Here is a 20,038-nt window from a genome sequence, read left to right on the forward strand (position 1 = left end):
CTTGTTATTGCGTGGACTCTCTTGATATTTAAGATTGTAAGAAAAGGAAACTATTAGCAGTAACTTTTATTTTTCTTTGTAGATACAAAAAGGTGTACTACAGGTAAAAAATTATCTCTAAAATAGCAATTTATAAAAATGGTCTTAACTAGTTTTTAAAAAATTCTAAATAAATGTGAATCAGTATGTCCTGTCGCTGTAAGTCACACATTCCAAAGAGGTGAATGGGCATAAAACAGTTCTTGTACCTCAAAAAAGTACAGGTATTAGAACTACCTCCAGTTGGTGCGAGCAGTATCACATCAGCCATCAGCAAACCTTTGAAGTACTGGGCCAGTTCATCAACAGCAAGCTCATAACAAAGGATATTCATTATGTCCAATTTATAAGTTGGTCTTATATGCAAGTGTTAGTGCATAGTTGATCAACAAAGATAGGTCAAGTCTATGATCTAGAATACCATCTGCACTCATTAGAAACAGGTATTGTTCAATAAAGATGGTTTCCCAGATAGCAGGCAGGAAAGTTTACACTCTCCATGTAAAAATAGTATTTGCAAGAACGTCTTATTTAAAATATGTAGTTGTGTCATTGATCAAATTGCGTCTGACAATTTTATATGGTAATGTACATTTCCAAATCAGACCTTCACTGATAACTGTCTTCTGACAGAGAAGTTCATTTCAGACTTGCAAAGTATTAAGACTTGTCACTGCTAGTGTTTGGGAGTACAACAGCAGTGCATGGCATAAAGCTGAGTGGATCCAGGTACTCAAAGGTGCTGTCAACAAATGGCCGTGTCCTTGCAGATGGGGTGGCTTGAGCGTTTTGAGAATGGTTAGGGGAAGTATTAACAGATCCAGCAAAGGTCCTGCAAATGCTATGTGCTGAGGAGTGAAATTCAGCTCTTTGCTGATTTTGGAAAGTGCCGTGGACCATGTGGAACTCCAGCTCACTGTTGACTTCATCTAAAATGCTGCTGTAGGATTGGGATGTCGCGCAGAGCAGATCCTGCCAAGCGTAAGATTGTATCTATTTTATCTTTTTTTTAAAAAATAGGATAGCATTGCTCCTGAATGTAATAATAACATGACATAAATTTTCAATTCATGCATCTAAGCATATTTGTTATTCAGGAGCACCATGTTTGAGGCTTTGTGTGTGCACATGGTTGCATGCACATACATGAGTGCACACTCATGTGAGTGGGAAGAGGTGTGTGTCACTGTGTATACAAATGCATTAAAAGAATAATCCAGAAGTGTTTTCATGTCAAAACTTTTGTAAACAAAACATTAAAAAAAAGTTAAGAAAAATTAGCATTTAAAATTTGCTTACTCTGTCCACAGTGTCTTCACATGCCATTCTGACTTCAGCAGTGGAGAAGGAGCAGGGGCTCTCTAAACTCTGAGACTAAAATCAAGCACTTTTGTTGAAAGCAGAAGCAAATGAAGAAATAGCATGTGGCTGTTTACCAAACAATAGCACAGACTACATTTGTTGCATTATTTATCACTTTTAAAATGTATAGATAAAATAATATATTTTTTCCATCTTTCAACAGGTTTAAAGAGATTAGAATGATGTTTCAAGAATGAAACGATTATATTATTCTGAAACTCTTTCTATCTCTCACATGAACACTCCCACTACTGCCAAACCATCCCCTACACCAGCGGTTCTCAACCTGTGCGACGTGCTTACAAGGGGGGCGCGAAGGTGGTCATTTTTTAAAGTTTCTTATACCGGTATTAGTGAAATTAGCTTACATTGCTGGCTAAGGGGGGCGAGCGGACGTACCTTTGTTAGTCAGGGGGGTGTCACAAGTAAAAGGTTGAGAACCGCTGCCCTACACACACATATTTGCAAATCCAGCAAACCTGACATAGATGTAACTACATTTTTTAAACTGAGGACATACGAGGTTTAAAAAAAGTAATCAAAAGATCACTTCTCCAGCACTTCACAAATCTTAGCAAATATTTCTTACAGGTCCTTGGTATGGTTTGCATTCAACCTCTCCCTTCTAACCCCTAAAAATAACACAAGACCAACCCCAACTATAACAAAGCTGAAAACTTTTCAAGCATTTGCTCACTTTTATGGAGTTTATCTCTAAGAAAATGAGAACATTTTAATGTACATAGAAAAATGTCACATGCTGTTGCTTCTGACAGCATTAGGACCCTGATTCTGTCCTCCCTATATACCATACCTTGTTGTCATGGATCAACTTCTTTTCTTTGCTGTCTTCCAGTGAAAGGCCTGGTGCAAAGTTTGATAATGAGTTTGGAGCTGAAGATGCTCCAGTGGTGCACTCTGAATATGACAAAGTCAGTGGTGCTTCTGGAGGCCAGTGACTGCTTACATAGGACACAAAAGATCTGGCTGGGTTCTGTTTTTTAAAAAAAAGATACATTAATGATTAACCTCAGATTCTCAGCACTTCTCCAGCAGCTGAGAAGTATCCACCAACAGATCCAACGACACAAAGCTCACTTGTTCTAGTAGAAGTAAAGCAACAAACTTCTGATAACATAGTGTTGAAGGTTTCTAATGGCAAAATGCAGTATAAATAAATATCTTTGCAATACTATATCCACCAATGCAGAAAGCAGCAAAAGCTTCCAGCAGTATAAAGTTATACCTACAATTTTCACAATTATAAATCTTCTACTATAAATCTTACTGCATTATATATACTATTATTATTTGGATCTGGTGTTGATTGGTGTTGATTTGTGTGATGAATTATAAATGTGTAGCTGATGGCTGTGCATGTGAACTTAGTTTTTTGCTGTGTAACCTAATCAGATGATGTCATAAAATGTCATAAAGTGGCTAGCAAAACAAGGAATTCTCTAAGATCATTAATAGGTAATGTCTTTTAATATATGCAATACTTTATTTTAATGAAGGATTTCAGTTTTACTGGATGTGTGGATGACAGGCTTGCAAGCTGGTGTGGACTGTCCTGTGGTCTCCTCCATACCGTAGATGATGTCCATTTCTTGCTATCTACAGAAATCTGGCTTGAGACAGATGGAACATCTTGATGCTGGCCCATCTCTAGGTCACTTCTGCTTTCTACCCACTTCTTTGTGTCCAGTGCTGCTGAAGACTGGGAATCCTTGTAACCAGCTCTTTGCTCCTGGCCACCAAAATGCAAAACCTGGCGTGGAACACTCAGACCCTTCTGCCACCTGCTCAGAGCACAGCTGGTATTACTGCTTTCTTTAACAAAGGAAGTCTGTTGCTGGGACAAATCAGTTCTCTCTCTTCTACTTGATGCCTCAATCTTGCGTAAGCTTCTGCTCACTTTGGCTGAAGCTTGTATTTTTTCCGAGATGCAGCTTCTATCTATGCCTTGTGCATCACAGCTTCTCCCAGTGCTTCCTGTCAGATGTACGGTGGGACAGACGGTGAAGTGAACGGTGAAGATTTTGCTGTCCATCTTATCCAAGTGGTCAGACGATGAACAGCTGTGGGTGTCGTAGGTCACTTCACAGCATTCGAGAGTGGAGGACGAGTCACAGCAAACCAAGTTGGTATCGCTGTCATATCTGGAGCTACTGGTCATGGAGTTTAGGTTGTTTGTAGAACTGCTAGGGATGTAGCCATGACTAGGCTGCCTGTCTCTGCTTGAGTACAAGTAAGGGGACACTTGTTTCTGCCAATCCAGAGAGAGAAATAAAATCAAAACTATATTGAAACTCGTAATCTCAACACTCAGGAAATCTACAGAATATTTTTTCATCGTTATGTTTTTCTCATTTGTTGTTTTTTGAATAGCTATATACTCCTGGATTTATGCACTGTGTGAAGGCCTACTTCAAGGCTAGGTACCTAGTGTTGCAACTTATGCCTATCAACAGCTATGGGAGGTATTCTAGCAGCAACCACACATTCAAGTTCAAGATCCATTCACACCTGGTCATGTTGGAAAGTATTCCAACAAGTATCAAGTATGGGAACAAGTAAACAAGTATCTAATCCTGATACGATGTTTTCCAACTGCATTCATTGATTCTAGTCGTCATACACTTGATCACAAGAGGACCACTACAGGAAGGAAGTGCTGTGTAAGAATATGACATGCTGACAGAAAGATGAAAGAAACGGTAAGCACCTGTAAAGTCCATGTCTCGGCCACCGGTGCCGCATCCCAGCCACGCTTGGTTCTGTTTGCCGCAGTGGGTCGTTGACGACTTGAAGATGAAAACCTCGATAAATCGAGAGCTTCAGAGCTCGGTAAGGTGTAAAAGTCAGCGGTGGGCTCTTGGGTTTCTATTTCTTTCCTTGTGAGAGTGGCACTGCCCTCTTCTTTCTTCCCGTCTTCAAGCATCTGTTCCAAATCTACGCCTTTCGTTGCGATCTTTCCATCATTCTCACTGTCCTTAGCTTCAGCCAAAGTTTCAGCAGGTTTAGCTTTTACCTGCAATGGAGCGAATAACGTGCGAGGCTTGGGAACTGGTCTCTTTATTTCCTTTTTCACACTGGGCCCGTCGACAAGAACTCCAGGCACATCACTCCCTTGATGTTGATTGAGTTCCTGAATGCAAGGAGTCGCCGTAAGGTCAGCCTTATGGTTGTCCATTGAATCCGTGTTTGTAAACATTTGGTTTATGTCTACCAATGGCTCTGTCCTCGACCGCAACGTGGGCTTTGGCAGGAATGCAGACGTCGCCTTGAAGTATTGGGTTATTTTGTTTTGGATGCTGTCAAATACCACATCTTTGGCAAACAGGCTGCTGCTTTCTTGCAGATTTCGACTACATGTGTTATTGTCGAAAACATGAAATAGCTGCTCGAAGTTGGCCTCAACCTTCGTCATAGAAATTCTTCGACGTTTTTTCTTGTCGCTGTGGAAGGAATCAGACTTGACCTGCCTGTGAACACGAGCTACGTCCTGTCGTGAATCTGTTGGAGAAAGAGATTTAGAGCACAACCTCAGTTTGCACTTTTCCCGATACATCTGCAATTCTGGTGGACCGGAAGCTGATGCCCTTACTTTCTTAGCTTCGAAATAAGGACGACAATGTTTTATGTCCTCTGTGTAAGAGCACTTTACAATGGACGTATCTTCTGGAATTACTGACATCTCTGTTGTCATGGATGTATAGGTTTCAGCACATTCAGTGCTTTTTTCAAGCTTTGATTCCTCAGCAGTTCTATAGGTACTTTGGGTTACATTTTCTGTGTCACAAGCAATGTAAGATTCGTTTTCAGTTTCATTGCAACTGGTCTTGTGTTTGATTTTATACGTTCTTTGGGTCTGCTTTTTGCTTTCATACTTATTTTTAGTCTGGCAGTTTCTTTTAATGACATTCCGACTTTGTTCTTCGCTTTCATAGGTACTCTGGGTTTGATATTTACTCTCAGGGGTACTCTGGGTTTGGTAGTCTGTTTCATAATTACTCTGGTATTCATCTATCGTTTCCAACGAATTCTGGCTTTCATCTTCCGTTTCCAAGACAGTCTGACTTTCATCTTCAGTCTCTAAAGTAGTCTGGCTTTCATCATCAGTTTCTAAAGCAGTCTGGCTTTCATCTTCCGTTTCAACAGTAGACTGGCTTTCGTTTTCTGTTTCCAAGGTAGTCTGGCTTTCATCTTCAGTTTGCAAAGTATTCTGGCTTTCATCTTCAGTATCTGAAATGGTATTGTAATCATCTTCAGTTTCCAAAGTATACTTGCTTTTATCTTCAGTAACTGAAGTTCTCAGGCTTTCATATTCAGATTCTGAAGCAGTCTGGCTTTCATCTTCAGAGTCTGAAGTAGTCTGGCTTTCATCTTCAGTTTCTACGGTAGCCTGGCTTTCATCTTCAGTTTCTAAGGAAGCCTGGCTTTCATCTTCAGTTTCTAAGGAAGCCTGGCTTTCATCTTCAGTTTCTAAGGAAGCCTGGCTTTCATCTTCAGTTTCTAAGGAAGCCTGGCTTTCATCTTCTGTTTCTAAAGTAGCCTGGCTGTCATCTTCAGTTTCTAAAGAAGCCTGGCTTTCATCTTCAGTTTCTAAGGAAGCCTGGCTTTCATCTTCAGTTTCTAAGGAAGCCTGGCTTTCATCTTCAGTTTCTAAGGAAGCCTGGCTTTCATCTTCAGTTTCTAAGGAAGCCTGGCTTTCGTCTTCAGTTTCTAATGTAGTCTGGCTTTCATCTTCAGTCTCGGAAGAAGTCTGGTCTTGGTCTTCGGTCTCTGAAGTGGTCTGGTTTTCTCCTTCAGTGTTCAAAGTCATCTGGCCTTCGTCTTCTGTTTCCAAGGTAGTCTGGCTTTCCTCTTCAGTCTCGAAAGTAGTCTGGTCTTGGTCTTCGATCTCTGAAGTAGTTTGGTTTTCTCCTTCAGTGATCAAAGTCATCTGTCTTTTGTCCTCATTTTCCATAGTAATTCGGCTTTGATCTTCAGTTTGTAAAGTAGCCAGGCTTTCATCTATAATTTCTAAAGTAGTCTGGCATTCACCATCAGGTTCTAAAGTATTCTGGCTTTCATTTTCATTTTCCTTAGTGATCTGGCTTTCGCCTTCAGTAGTATAGACCAAGCCTTCAGCTTTCAGGTTAGTCTGTATTTCATTCTCAGGTTTGAAGAAACTCTGAAAATCTTGTTTCCCTGGTAAAGCACTCTGGTTGTCGTTTTCATATTCATAGGCGCTCTGATTTGTGTTTGATTTACGCTTTTTCTTCTTTTTGTCTGCTTTAGCGTCCTTTTTACCTCCTTTACCCCCCTTGTCTTCTTTCTTACCCCCCTTGTCTTCTTTCTTATCCTTCTTGTCTTCTTTCTTACCCCCCTTGTCTTCTTTCTTACCCCCCTTGTCTTCTTTCTTATCCTTCTTGTCTTTTTTCTTATCCCCCTTGTCTTCTTTCTTATCCTTCTTGTCTTTTTTCTTATCCCCCTTGTCTTCTTTCTTATCCTCATTGCCTTCTTTCTTATCCCCCTTGTCTTCTTTCTTATCCTTCTTGTCTTTTTTCTTATCCCCCTTGTCTTCTTTCTTATCCTCCTTGCCTTCTTTCTTATCCTTCTTGTCTTTTTTCTTATCCTCCTTGCCTTCTTTCTTATCCTTCTTGTCTTTTTTCTTATCCTCCTTGCCTTCTTTCTTATCCCCTGTATCTCCTTCATCACCTTTGTCTTTCTTGTCCCCCTTCTCCTTATCTTTCTTTTTCTTATCTGTTTTATCTTTCTTATCTTTCTTATCTTTCTTTTTGTCTCCCTTTTCTGCCTTCTCTTCCGATGCGTCTGCTCCTGCTGATTGCTGCGGACCTTCCGAGGCGTCTGCTCCTGATGTTTGCTCCGAGGTAGACGTTTTGGTGGAGTCTGAATCTCTTTCTTTTTCGACATCTATGGGAATCGATTCTAACCGTGAGACAACTGAACTTCGACGTCTCTGCAAAGAAGAAAACAATGCGAAACTCTGGATTTATGATAGCTGCGTTTTTAAAATGTCTTTTACAAAGCAAACTATCTTATTATCCCGCATTTCAGCTTAACAGCAAGTTTAGTAAATAATAAATGACTGAAAATGTTGCAAGGTCAAATGACATTTAATAATAATTTTCCTCATAATCCATTCCAAAATTTATTAATGAGCAAGCATCCTGCAGTGATTTAGAAATAAATAGCTATCTAATTTATAATTTGTACATTTCAACTACTGTGACAATTCGCTGAATTAGCTATCAATGAAAACTGAGGAAGATTTTGATCACTTCTGTGACTTTTTGAACTTTCCTCCATCTTGAGAGTAACAAGTACTGCGCATTCTCACACGCATCTCTTGAATGTTACTCTGAATACCCGTCGGAGTGGGTGGATGCGCATAACTCCATAGACGTAGGACCGACAAGGCTCGCCATCGAGACCTGTCTTAGGCTGTCTGAGCAGATCCTGCATGTAAGGACCAGTCCAACCTTCTACGTTTGCCAACCAATTCTTCCTCTGTCCTCCACTGCGTCGACTTCCACGGTACCCTGAAGGATAGGCTCAGAGTGTGATGACAGGTCACATGGCCAAACCAGATCATAGTTGCAAGAAGGGGTTACTAGCTTCCTGTTCGGTGGTAACCGTGCTTCATACATTGTCTTGGTCTTGTGGTTCCCGTACGCAGCCCCCCTCAGTCACTTGGTCTGGAATGCCTGTAACTCTTCTCTGTAGAAACAAGTCCATGCCCCTGATAGCAGAACGGAAACTACGAGGAATGTATCATCTGCACAGTATCAAACCTGATGGTACTGCTTCGCCAGATCTTGTCTAGCCTGGCTATCTCTACTGTCTCTGTTCTGATGCCATTTGGCTGCTGAAAAAGGAGACTATCAAGTACTTACAACTGTTTACCTTCTACCATGTAATTCTATGGCTTGTCGTTGGTGTTAACCATAACTTTGCTCTTGTCAGTGCTGGCCTCTGTTCCACAAGTATTTGCACTTTTCATCGAGGGCACGTCCTACTTATACTATTGTCAGAATATATTAAGGCATGTGACATAATGTCTGAAATTCGAAATCAAAATCGTACCAGTGCATGTTTATTGAATTTATTAACATTTAAATTATAATAATCTACCTCTGGGGTGCAGGTTTACTTAACTTATAAAAACTAAATTTGTTACTGCTATTGATGATATAATTTCATACATGTCAGTGACAATCCTTTGTTCAAAATATTTAATAAAACTGCTAACTACTTACACCTCTTGATTTAGCCAGAAATGTCCAAAAGCATCCTAAAAAGAATAAGCCTAATCTCAGATGCCAGTTTTGCTTTCCATTATTGTCCAGTCATTCTAACATTTTGTATCTTACACAACTTATGTATATTTTAACAAAAAGTAAGTTTTCTTCAAAAAATCACCATGTATCATCACGTTAGGAGTTTTTGTCCTTACACCCAGAAATCGTTTCGGAGCGCATGTATGGACTTTTTCAATTTGCTACAAACACTTTCATCACGAACTTCTATCTCCTATATACATCCATGCTTTCATTGAGGCCCAATATTTCTGCTCCGTAAAAAAAAATTGATCTGACTTGCATATAAAATAATCTAGTAAACACATCCACAGGATGATTGTTTATCTTATATAACGTATTAATAATGCAAAATATTGTTCTTGGCCTTAGCAGCTAGGTCTTCGAATGCACGGGAGAAACTTACCTTTGTAGAAATAAAAGCCTAAGTACTTACACGTATTAACCACATTCATTTGTATATTTCCATATAACCACCTTTCATTTGCTGCTAAGAATCCTCTTTTTTTTTCTAAAACTAACAATATTACTCTTATTTAAGAGAGTTACTGATTACATTGTTAATAATCTTTAAAGCTAGATCTTTAATTAAAAGAGAGAAAAGTATAGGACTATACACACCTAAGAGTAGCGGTAGTGAATAGGTGTGCAGATTATGAATATGGTGAAACCTCGGTTTGATTGACCTACCATTTATTCCTAATTTTTAGTAAGTGTTCGGGTCTTGTATATATATTTTTTTTCTCGTGTCAGCCTCCTAAATTAGTTTCAATGCTATTTTTGCGTCATCTGACCTGGAAGCGGTAGTGAAATATTTTAAAGTTTAATCTTTCTCTCGTATCAACAATTTTATGTGGTTATATATAAATTATTTTTTAAATCAAACTTAATAAAACTGTTTAGAGCAACAGCGCACTGCTCTACAGAACCGTCTCTGACCAAATTTTTCTGCCAAACGAGAAAAAAATGGTTGGTCAGTCTATGTCATGTCACTTATAATACCAATCACTTATTTACTTCTCTGGCTGTGTACCTTAAAGTGTGATCCAAACGGTTCTTCTTTCAGCTCTTCCTGCTCTTCTAAAATGAGCTGGACTTTGGGGATGTCCGGCTGATCATCCAGTACTAATGAGTGAGCATACTCCGGTTCTGGCCGAGTGCTATATTCCACCCACGCCGTGGTTGGGTCCACCAGCCAAGGCTCAGAGGGCTCAAGTTCCACTTCCTGAGATGCAGAACTACGACTGACAGGGTCGGTAGCACTGTTACCCATGCTGGCAGTATAATACTGGCTAGACGGTCCCGACATGGATGAGATGACTTTGGGTTCGCTGCGTACTTGTTGGACCTGGCCGCCCGTCCTCCAGTCGAGGTTCGGTTCGCTGGGTACGGGTAGGATCTGGCTGCCCGTCCTCCAGTCGCGGTTCGGTTCAGGTCGTACCCGCGAACTAGTCCTGCGCATCTGTTTCAGGAACATGATCTCAGTAAGTCGTATATTAACACGTAATGAAGTGTAAGGTTACTGGGTTTGAGGCCAAGGTATTCTCAATCTCTCTCTAAATCTCTCTCCTCCACACACACACATGAGGAGGTCTCCGGCGACCTCAGTTACCACTCTCCGACATCCACAAAAATTTCCTTAAAAATACCCCTATTGAAACCACTTCAAAATCCAAGAAAGCAAATTCTTTGAAGTCCCCGGTTCGTGTTGTTAACATAACCCCTTCTAACACTCAAAATTAACCCTAGTCAAACTCCAACCCACCACTTTAATCATCATGACACTCATCCTCTAATTCGAATTCTTCCAAAAGCTGACAATTGGTCGTCGTCATTTTAATGGTCATAAAAACACACCCACGCACACATACGTAGTACGCAGCATATGCAAGCAGAATGCATGACCCCACCTCTGAAAGTCTTTTTAAAGTAAAAATTTCCAAACATTTCTTACCTCCGCCTCGGCCACTCTCTCACTCTGAGCCATGGCCACCATGGGGTCTGCACGGTGATCGCTGGGCCAGTCGGAGGATCTACTGGTGGAGGGCATGTACAGTTCTGCCTGCTGGGATAAGCCTCTTGGACGATTCCCTTCCTCTATATCCCTACGTACCTGCTCCTGTATTTCGGCCATTGTTCTGGGCCTGTTTTGAGTCTGATTGACAAACAACAACAAAAAAAAAGGCAGCGCCATGAAGACAACGAGATTCAGCCTGCAAAATATTTTTCACAGACAGATTCTTTATAGACGTCTCGCACAGACCTAAGACCTCAAGTCTTTGCAAGCACCCGTCTCTCGACGGATTCATTAGAGTCCGGAATAAATTTTAGGTTCTGTTTTTTTTTTGTTTTTTTTTTATTTGTTTTATTTTTTATTTATTTAATTTTTTTTTTTTTGCGGCTTTTCTGAGTCTCAGCAAATATTTGGATCTGACGAGGCCAAGAAATATTTTCCTCGCCGAGAGATGCTCCACTCCTACTGATTAAAACTTAAACTAAGACAAGACGTGTTCTATATTTTAAACAAAACAAACACCGTGTCGAAACGTATGGTTAGTTTGGGTGACATTTGGTGTTTGACCGATTTCTGAGTTTAATCATTTTTGACGTTTATTGCGCACAAAGGAACGTTTTAGATCAGGGGTCTCAAACACGCGGCCCGCGGGCCGTATGCGGCCCGTGAAACATTTTTGTGCGGCCCGCGGTCACGTCCGCGGTGTATATGTATGTTGTGTTGGTGTTTTTTATGGGAACTACAGTTTCTGCTTTTTTATTAGTGACAGAGACAACGTCAACTTATTTTAATAAACTAAACTGCCCGTGCATGTAATAAACTACACTAAATGTAATTAATAATTATAAAAACCTTATTTTAGCATTTAACTGCAGTGACAGTAGTGTTCGTAAAATTTAATGAAAAAACATTTTCTTTTCGTGGTGCGGCCCGCTGACTGGCTGTTACTTTCCACTGCGGCCCACATGCTAATATGAGTTTGAGACCTCTGTTTTAGATGATATCAGTAAAACTTAGAATTGATACTTCGGAGGACAGAAAGCACGTACAGCCTATACTCTGTGACAATTTTCTGCGCTGTCAGAATATACTTAAAGAGTGACTATTGTGTGTCTGCATCATTAGTATGACAATTGCTTCTGCTGTCACGATTATTGTTTACGCTGGCTGCGTTATTATTATTGTGAGTACTGTTTGCACCGCGTCATTATTATGATTACTTCTCAGAAGAACGTGAATGCCTCTTAAAGAGAACTCACCAAAGACGATCTTTTGGCTAGATCTTGCTGTAACCACATATCGTGCAAGCTTCTCTGATCCGCATTGTCCAACTGCACTCGACTTGTGACTATCCTGCCCGGCACTGAGCCCTTCAAATGGATTCAAAAAGGGAACAAACATTTTCACTTTCAGATATTAGTCGTTGTATCTTTGCCTCTTGTACATTTTGACTTTCCGGAAATCTTTAAAGTGAAAAAAAGCCTTGTAATATGCAATTATAATTATGCTTTATGTACAGACGTGTGTTCTGTTCTGGATTTGGATGCAGCTTTGGCTTTTAAGTCGTTCATATGTATTGATGTGTTGTAAATACATTTGAAGCGGAGATGCTGGTGACCGCATTTGAGATAGCGTCGTCCAAGTAACACCAAGAGAAACAACAACAACATCATCAGTAAGAGACGACAGCAGTAACTGGCAGGAGCTGAACTCACTGACTCTTGTCTGTTCGCCAGCCCTTCGAGCAGCCTTAGGGTTTCATCCTCCAGCCTTATGTTCGGATGACTGGTTGAGTACACTTGTCGCTGTCGATGAGTCGAAAGCTTGCGAAGAAATTCGCTGGAACATAGCAAGAGATTCAATCACATCGTCATCAGTTATTTCTCCTTTGACTAATATGAGTAGTCAGGGGGAGAACATGGATAGATGCAGCAGCTGACAAGGTCTGCCACTCATGCTTGTCTTGGGGGATGATTAGTGTGCCCTGCGCAGGATGACGTCCACTTCTTCACGTTCGTAAGCCAGTTCTTCAGTTGACCACAGCAGGGTCGACCACCCTGCTAGGTACGACAAAGTGTCGTGCAGGGTCACATGTCCAGCTTGACTGTCGCAAGCAGGGGTTCTTGGTGTCCTACCTGTGATGACCAAAGTCATCGGTGTTATATTCCCTGTACGAGATCTGGAGCAGCTTCTTAAGGCACTTGCTCTCAAAGGCCTGAATTGACCAAAGATCTCGTAAGAGTTTTCATGTTTCTTGTCCCCCTATCGTGCATTTGTGACGACCATTTCAAGAACACGGGATCTGAAGATCTTCAAAATATACCGGCGACGTAGAATAGACAGCGCCGATGAAGCCTAATTCAGAAAAAGGACATGAAGAGATCCTGGCAAACATGTTTAAGGTTGGACAAGTCCTTGTTTTATACACACACAGAGCACAGAGCACAGCACACACAACACATAACATATAAACACACAAACAACGAGAGAAGAAGAAAGATCATACTTAATTAAAAACGCATGGGTGCAATGCAAAACACGTCTAATATAAATAAAAGATACACTTTCTGCCTAAAGCGTCTGGCAAAAGCATATCCCGCTACTTCTAGAGGCCTCATCCACGGCAGGGTAAACAGAAACAAATTATTGTGTAATGATCAACAAAAAGGCGCCACTCACTCAGCTTTTGAACTCCTGCGAGGTAGTCCATACTCCAAACCCGGCACTGCTTTTGACCGCGATTTCCTGCACGTCTGCCATCAAAGAATGGAGTTCTTTAGATGGGCTTAACGTGCAGTAAGTGTAGTGTGTGTCGTGGTCTCAACAAATATGAAAAGCGTGTTTTTAAAGTACAAGTACTAACTGTGTATGAACAAAACTTTCAACCACAAACTACACACATCCATGCTTCAGCACTCTTGTTTTCGGGGTTAGGAGTGTTGGGGGTAGTTGGTATCGGGATGCAGATGAATTTTTCATCTCTAAGGTGTGTCCACCCTTCAGGCGAAGTATTTGTGTTAAGTAATATTGCATTTTTCTTAAGATCTCGATTAGGCAAAGTTGTCGACCACAAAACGCATAGGAAGTGTCTGCTTAAAACGTTTAAATTTTTAAAGCATATACATGCGCTCTTGTGTTTACATGAAGTAAGTTTCTTCGCAGATTCCTTCCCCGAGTTCCTATTTTACAAAAACCCTCCATCCATTGCTGCACAGTACGCATGCGCCGTATTTAAATTTAAATCATGGCTTGACTTAAATCTCATGTTGCGCATCTGTAGGTGGGACCTAAGTGCTTGGGCGGATGTCTGAGTTCACGATACCGACATTTTAATGAGCTCTAACCCAAATAAGGACGCAGGCCATGACAGCAGCAACTGCGAAGAAAGCCGCTCCCAAGATGGCGAGAAGGTTGGCGCTCGACTGGTAAGTCTGTGTTGTGGGCTGTAAACACCGATCAAATACATTTAAAATATAGATTGTGTTCAGTTTGTAGTTGTATTTTATCGTCAAGAGGTGCGAGGAAATCGACTAAAAAAAAGTACTTCAAAGGATTCGTAAACGATTGTCGTGATGTTCTAAAAAATTTGATGAACAGATTGTATTACAACATGAAGAAGACTCATTCTCTAGCATGTATATGCGAGCTCCGACCAACCATACATCCAGTAATAGCTCAGAGAGTAACTTTAATGACACCTGAGTTATTCTAATAAAACATTTTCAGATTTTATTTCAAAGGTAGCATGTATTTGAAGTCAATATAACACAGTTCTCTTAAGTTCATATTTTTCAGAAAGTAGCCTGAAGTGCAGTGGTACACTATTATGTCTTGGGAGTCCAACCGAATTAAATGAACTTTGATACACAAGAATCTTAACACCTTTGAATTATCTACCCCCTCCTCTATCTCTCTCTCTCTCTCTTGTCAGCAGTCTTTTAAAAGGATATTGTATGGTAATATTAACACTTCTAGTCTCGAGAACCCGTCTTTTATTGTTTTCTTGTGCATGTCGTTTTCGAAAACGAATAATTTGAATAGTAACTAACCGAGTAATCAGTCTTCAACTTGACTTTCTTCTTACCATGGGTGCGATTTTGTCCGTATTCTGTCCAGTGTCGAGCGCGACTTGCATTCTGAGGTCTGTGTTACGTGGACTTGCAACTACTGGCTCAGGTATCGGAGAAGCAGCCACAGTTTTGGGGATCTCAGTCCTGGTAATAATCGGAGCCTCAGTACTGACAGCAACAGGGATGCTCTTAGGAGTGGTAAGTGCAGTCCACGCCACCCGTTCCAAAAGGTCACCTAAAACTAAATTATTTAAAGGGACACTGACGTTTACAAAAGTACACCAAATATCACAATACTGTAATATTCTTAAAACTAAGGTTTAAGCCACGACAACAAAACGCATCCCTTCAAAATAAATCAACATTCTGTATTCCACCAGACATTTTTATTCCAGCTCACCTTTATACTTTTTGGCATCAATCTTTTTGTCGTGTATATCGTACCAGCCACTGTTATCGAACAACGGAGACTTTATTCCTTTGGTGAATTTCATGAAAGGGAGGATGCGGTCATAGTTGGGCACCTCAAACTCGTCTGCTAACATCAGTTGACTCTGCCAACCAGAAAGCTGTCGTCGCTTGTCATTAAGTTTTGAAATCACTGGCGTTTATTAGATATTACAACATTCTTCTTAAAGGTCTAATGAGGTGCACAATGGTTTTTTAATGACTGGGTAAATAATTTTAATTTTTGGGTTGTTTTTTTTTAAATTATTTTGGGAGAGGATGGCAGAAATGAGTTCAAAGTTCGAGGATTTTACGATATGAGATGGACGTAGCGTACAACACTTTAAAAAGCTTTGGCAGAGGTACGTGCTTATTATTTGAAGAAGTTTTGCAGAAACTGCAGTTAAGGACCTACCTTAGTCGCATCCTGAAGGACTGTGCGATAGTCATCCTTAATGTCTCCCGCTTCCAGACTGTTCACACGATGCCACATTCGGTATATGTGCTCCTCCACCACCCGACGCATGTTGGGATCCTGCTGGTCTATCACCAAACCAGCAACTACGTCGGGGTCTCTCATGTCCAGCACATCGTCAGGCAAGTAGATATCTTTAATAATAATAATGATAATAATCATCATCATCATCATCATCATCATCATCATCATCCCAGACCGACAACCCACTTAATAAACTTTATTTGTTAATCATGCATGAATTACAAACAATATTGTTTAAAACCCTTTTAATCCTATCCTTAGCCGAAAGCCCATGTTAATCTTATCCCTGAGCAACCCACTTTAATCTTCTCCACGAATTGAAATCCCGACTCGAGAAGGCATCAAACCTTTTGACAGCAAATTGCTGTGGAGGCTGCTAAAATCATTCAACAAACAAACAATAGACCTCATACGCAGAAGTGATTTTTGTACAAGCAGATTTTCCCCCGAAATGAATGTTTATCTAGGCAGACACAAATGTACTTGCCACAAGAAGTTATGAGATTAAGACCACAATTTTCTGATGTGATAATCACAACCTCGGACTCCGCAAGCTCGCGAACGAAGTCCAGCAAAATACAACTACACATGTCTTCCTCAAAGTCGAGGTCTCTGAAACCATCAAAACAGTTTTTGTGACCAAAGTGGCCTTCGTCTGTCGTACTCCTGGACTGCATTACAATATTCCGACATAAACAATTATTTGATATAAAAGTTGTGTTCAAAGCACGCATGTATTGGTGAGTTAAATATTAATAAATGATTAATAATAAGACATTAATAAGTTGGCGATGTATGATCTAACATTTTCGGCGTTATATACATTCGAAATCAGCCTATCCTGTAATAATTTCGCACATTAGAGAGTTTATTATTCATTTCTTCATGTACTACTGCAAATTAATGATCTCTCTCTTTCTCTCTCTCTCTCGCTCTCTCTCTCACACACACACATATGAATGAAAGACAAGTGGAAACAAAAGAAGATGGGGTATATTTAGCATGCGATACCCACACAATCAAAATGTTCTTGAGATGCTTTAAGCAGGCGGCGAGCTGCACCACATCCATGTTGTAAGCGTCTTCACACTCCAGTACCAAGGGAGTATTCACTGCGCACGTTCTCGGACATTCGCGAGGCCTCCTGCCGGGTGTCGTCACCTCTTTGAATTCAATGATGGCAAGCTCTTCTCTAGATCCTCTTTTTCTAGCTTTCTTTCCAGTCACACCCATGGCCTTCTCGTCTATGTCGGTGATGGCAAGCACAGGTTAAGGATCAAGGCGACACTGTCATGACAAATGCAAGAGTTTTACAGTTCAGAGATCAATGTTTGTTCTAAGGTTCGAGTCCTCTGTTTGAATCGCTGTCGTGTAATAAGAAAGACACAATCTTGTATAATGCAGTTTGAAAATGTTAAATGTTCTGTTATTATTATTACGTCTGGTTACGTCTGCTTGTCCGACTTGTCTACCTTTGTGAATTATCCGCCACATGACCAGAGTCGCCTGATGAACTGGGAAAAAATGTGACTGCAAGCAGACGTTTCCGTCCACGTCACCAACTGGGCGCCAGTCTCGAGACTGACGTCATCGCTGACGCAAAATATCGATGACGATGATGATGATGCTATTTTACAATAGAAGTTTCTGGAAGTGTTTTGGTAGGATTTAATAATAATAATAATAATAATAATAATAATAATAATAATAATAATAATAATAATAATAATACAGCGCCTTTTTTCCAGCATCAGACTCAAGGCGCGTATAGGGACGCAATATACAAATATCACCTATATGTACTTTCTTTCCTTCTTTCCTCGTCCACTTTGAAAAATAAAGTTGCACTCTTCCGGAAACCGAATCGCAGGAAACTGGTTTTCCTGTTTGTTGGAATATTTTTCTATGGATCAGCTAAAGGGCCATGTTCGCTGTTCGTCGGCAGTTGCTTTTAACCCTTTTTCTAACCTTTACGCTGCTTTTCTTAGTTGTTTGGCTGAAGTTATTTTCCTTGCTTATGTTGTTTTATATTTTTATGAGCTGAGATGAGTAACAAAACATGTTTCAAGCAAAAACATCAGCAGACGTTGTGGGAACAGAAGCACTTTCTGAAACGGAGGCGAGACATTTTACAAGAAATGATGTTTTTTCTGATGCGATAAGAAAGCACAGGTATCCTCAAGTTTTGTATGAGAAACAAATTTCCCTTCATCAGCAGTTTTATTAAATGGTCGCCATCTCTCTGTCTGTCTGTCTGACTCATTGTAGCTGTCGTCTATCCTTGTAGCTATCCCTAAATTACAATACAGAGAGAAGAATCTAGGAGTTCGAGAAGAAGTACCTGAAGACGCTGCTCGGGACTCGCAGATAAAACGACTTTCTATGGTCGTCACACTCGCAGGATACCAGGAACTCTACTCAGAACAGTCAAGAGATTTAATCTGGTTTGGTTTGGCCATGTGACCACGATACTCTATCAAAGACTGTCCTTCAAGGAAGAAGATCGACGCCGAGGTGGTCAAAGGAAAAAAACTGGTTTGCAGACTTGAAGGAGTGGACTGACTGTTCTGTACAGGACCGAAAATATCTTTCAAACATTTTTGGTACAGTTTTCAGTACAAAGATCAATGAACAATGCAGTACATTTTCAGTACTGTTTATGTCTAAATAAACAAAAGAAATTGTTGATGCTGAAAGCGTATCTCTTGTGAAAATAATGTGGGTAGATTATTATCTTAAAGAAATAATTAAGGCGCTGTGCCTGATACTGTGTATTAGCTTTTCTTCGTTTAAGTTTCAAGACAATGTTACACAGAACATCACTTAATCAAGAAAGTTAATTGCAGATTTTGATTAAGTTCAATGGTTTTACCATTTGTTTTAGAATAACCCAAAGAAAAAATCTATATAAAAGATAAATAATATTGAAATGCGCAAACCGGTATTTCCTTTGACAAAGTTCTTAGATTTGGTAGAAGGTGTACAAGAACTTTGCCTTGAAAGAAATGCTTTTTAACGGAAAAGAAAAGTTTCTTTAAAATTCAAATACTTTTTGGCATTAGATATTAAACAACTGAGACGTAGTTTCTTACACCATCTGACCCTGGGGCGGGACTGGAATACGCGAAATGAAAATATCCGACATTTCTTACAACTAATGACAGTTCTTTCAGTTCCCATCCGAGTGATTTTGCCCCCTCCCAAGACTGACCTGAGTTCAGTAAGGCAAAGATAGTCTAGTGAAAATAGGGAGTGAGAACTTGAAGTGGTTCACCGTTTAACGAGAACGGAAAGCAAAGACCATCCCTCTCCTTCTGCTGAACGTTACCTCCACTGGGAGGATGGAGGCAGTCATCATCCAGTCACAAGCCCCTGGCAAGCCTCGAACCCACGACGCCTTTTGAAGTCAAGCACGAGTGCAGACCCTCCCTCAATTCATTACAAGAGACGGTCCTAAATTTAAACGATCAACGGTATATCGTTTGACAGGTTCAAGCAATGTTACCTTAGGAATGTGTGATTTTAGAAGCGTGTGCTTCGAAAACAGATTTGTTTATTATTTTTTCCCCACTCTGGTAACTCTTTATAATTATAGCTAGTTTGACATCTATGAACATCTCCTAGGTCCAGTTTTCCAGTCTTCCAAAGCAGTTTCTAAATTAACAGCTGCATCTGCTCTTCAGAGGGAGAATATCGGACAAAGATCTCTGGCTCTGTGGCCATAGAGTTACATGCACATAATTTAATTAAGCCTGCTTGCACGTGTCTCGATGGCAGGTGGGTTGGTGAATTTAAAGGCAGACGCTTTCTTGTTGCTGGTGGCTGCTGCTGAAACGTCTGTCGACGACAACAATTAAAGTCGTGGACAGGTGGGACGCAAGGCCTGTGCAGATGGGGCGGGTTTTTTGTTGTTTTGTTTGGGTTGTGTTTTTTGTTTTTGTTTTTTTTTGTTTTGTTTTGTTTTTTGTTTTTGTTTTTTTGTTTTGTTGTTGTTGTGTTTGGGTTTGTTTCTTTTTTGTTTGTTTGTTTGTTGTTGGGTTTATTTATTTTTTTGTGTGTCTGAATACTTAGCTTCTCACATAGAGGTCACGCAAGAAGGAGACGGGTCATGCTTGCACGCTGAGCCACTCACCGTACACATGCCCGCTTCACGACACGGCATACATGCACCTGTTGTTGCACTCTGCACTTTTTTCATGCCAGAACGTTCCAACTTCTTGCTTCAATTTTTTCTTTTGAGTATGAGAGGCGTCATCCACCTACCCGGGCAGAGACAAGA

The 20,038-nt window shown here is 40.4% G+C and overlaps 1 protein-coding gene across 1 annotated transcript; it reads right to left on the bottom strand.

The window, feature by feature from the left end:
* Nucleotides 1-48: 48 nt before the first annotated feature.
* On the bottom strand, nt 49-17,345 carry LOC112564420. Its single transcript, XM_025239220.1, has 17 exons — nt 17,232-17,345; nt 16,775-17,046; nt 16,247-16,371; nt 15,676-15,869; nt 15,214-15,382; nt 14,828-15,054; nt 14,088-14,186; nt 13,423-13,496; nt 12,459-12,582; nt 12,003-12,113; nt 10,684-10,884; nt 9,763-10,191; nt 4,130-7,369; nt 2,933-3,670; nt 2,216-2,395; nt 1,339-1,413; nt 49-1,011 (listed from the first exon to the last, which is right to left on the bottom strand). The coding sequence occupies exons 2-17, from the start codon at nt 16,990-16,992 to the stop codon at nt 700-702; spliced, it is 6,516 nt and encodes a 2,171-aa protein (XP_025095005.1). The 5' UTR covers nt 16,993-17,046; nt 17,232-17,345; the 3' UTR covers nt 49-699.
* Nucleotides 17,346-20,038: the final 2,693 nt, after the last annotated feature.

This window comes from Pomacea canaliculata, linkage group LG5 (assembly GCF_003073045.1).
Source record: "Pomacea canaliculata isolate SZHN2017 linkage group LG5, ASM307304v1, whole genome shotgun sequence".
In the NCBI taxonomy this organism is placed as follows: Eukaryota; Metazoa; Mollusca; class Gastropoda; order Architaenioglossa; family Ampullariidae; genus Pomacea; species Pomacea canaliculata.

What these genes read in the sequence shown, in the direction of transcription:
- LOC112564420 (XM_025239220.1), bottom strand. Translation starts at nt 16,992, where the DNA reads ATGGGTGTGACTGGAAAGAAAGCTAGAAAAAGAGGATCTAGAGAAGAG. An exon ending in CTCAAGAACATTTTGATTGT is followed by an intron (nt 16,372 to 16,774) that starts GTGGGTATCGCA and finishes TGATGGTTTCAG; the next exon opens with AGACCTCGACTTTGAGGAAG. An exon ending in CGCAGGAGTTCAAAAGCTGA is followed by an intron (nt 12,583 to 13,422) that starts GTGAGTGGCGCC and finishes GCTATGTTCCAG; the next exon opens with CGAATTTCTTCGCAAGCTTT.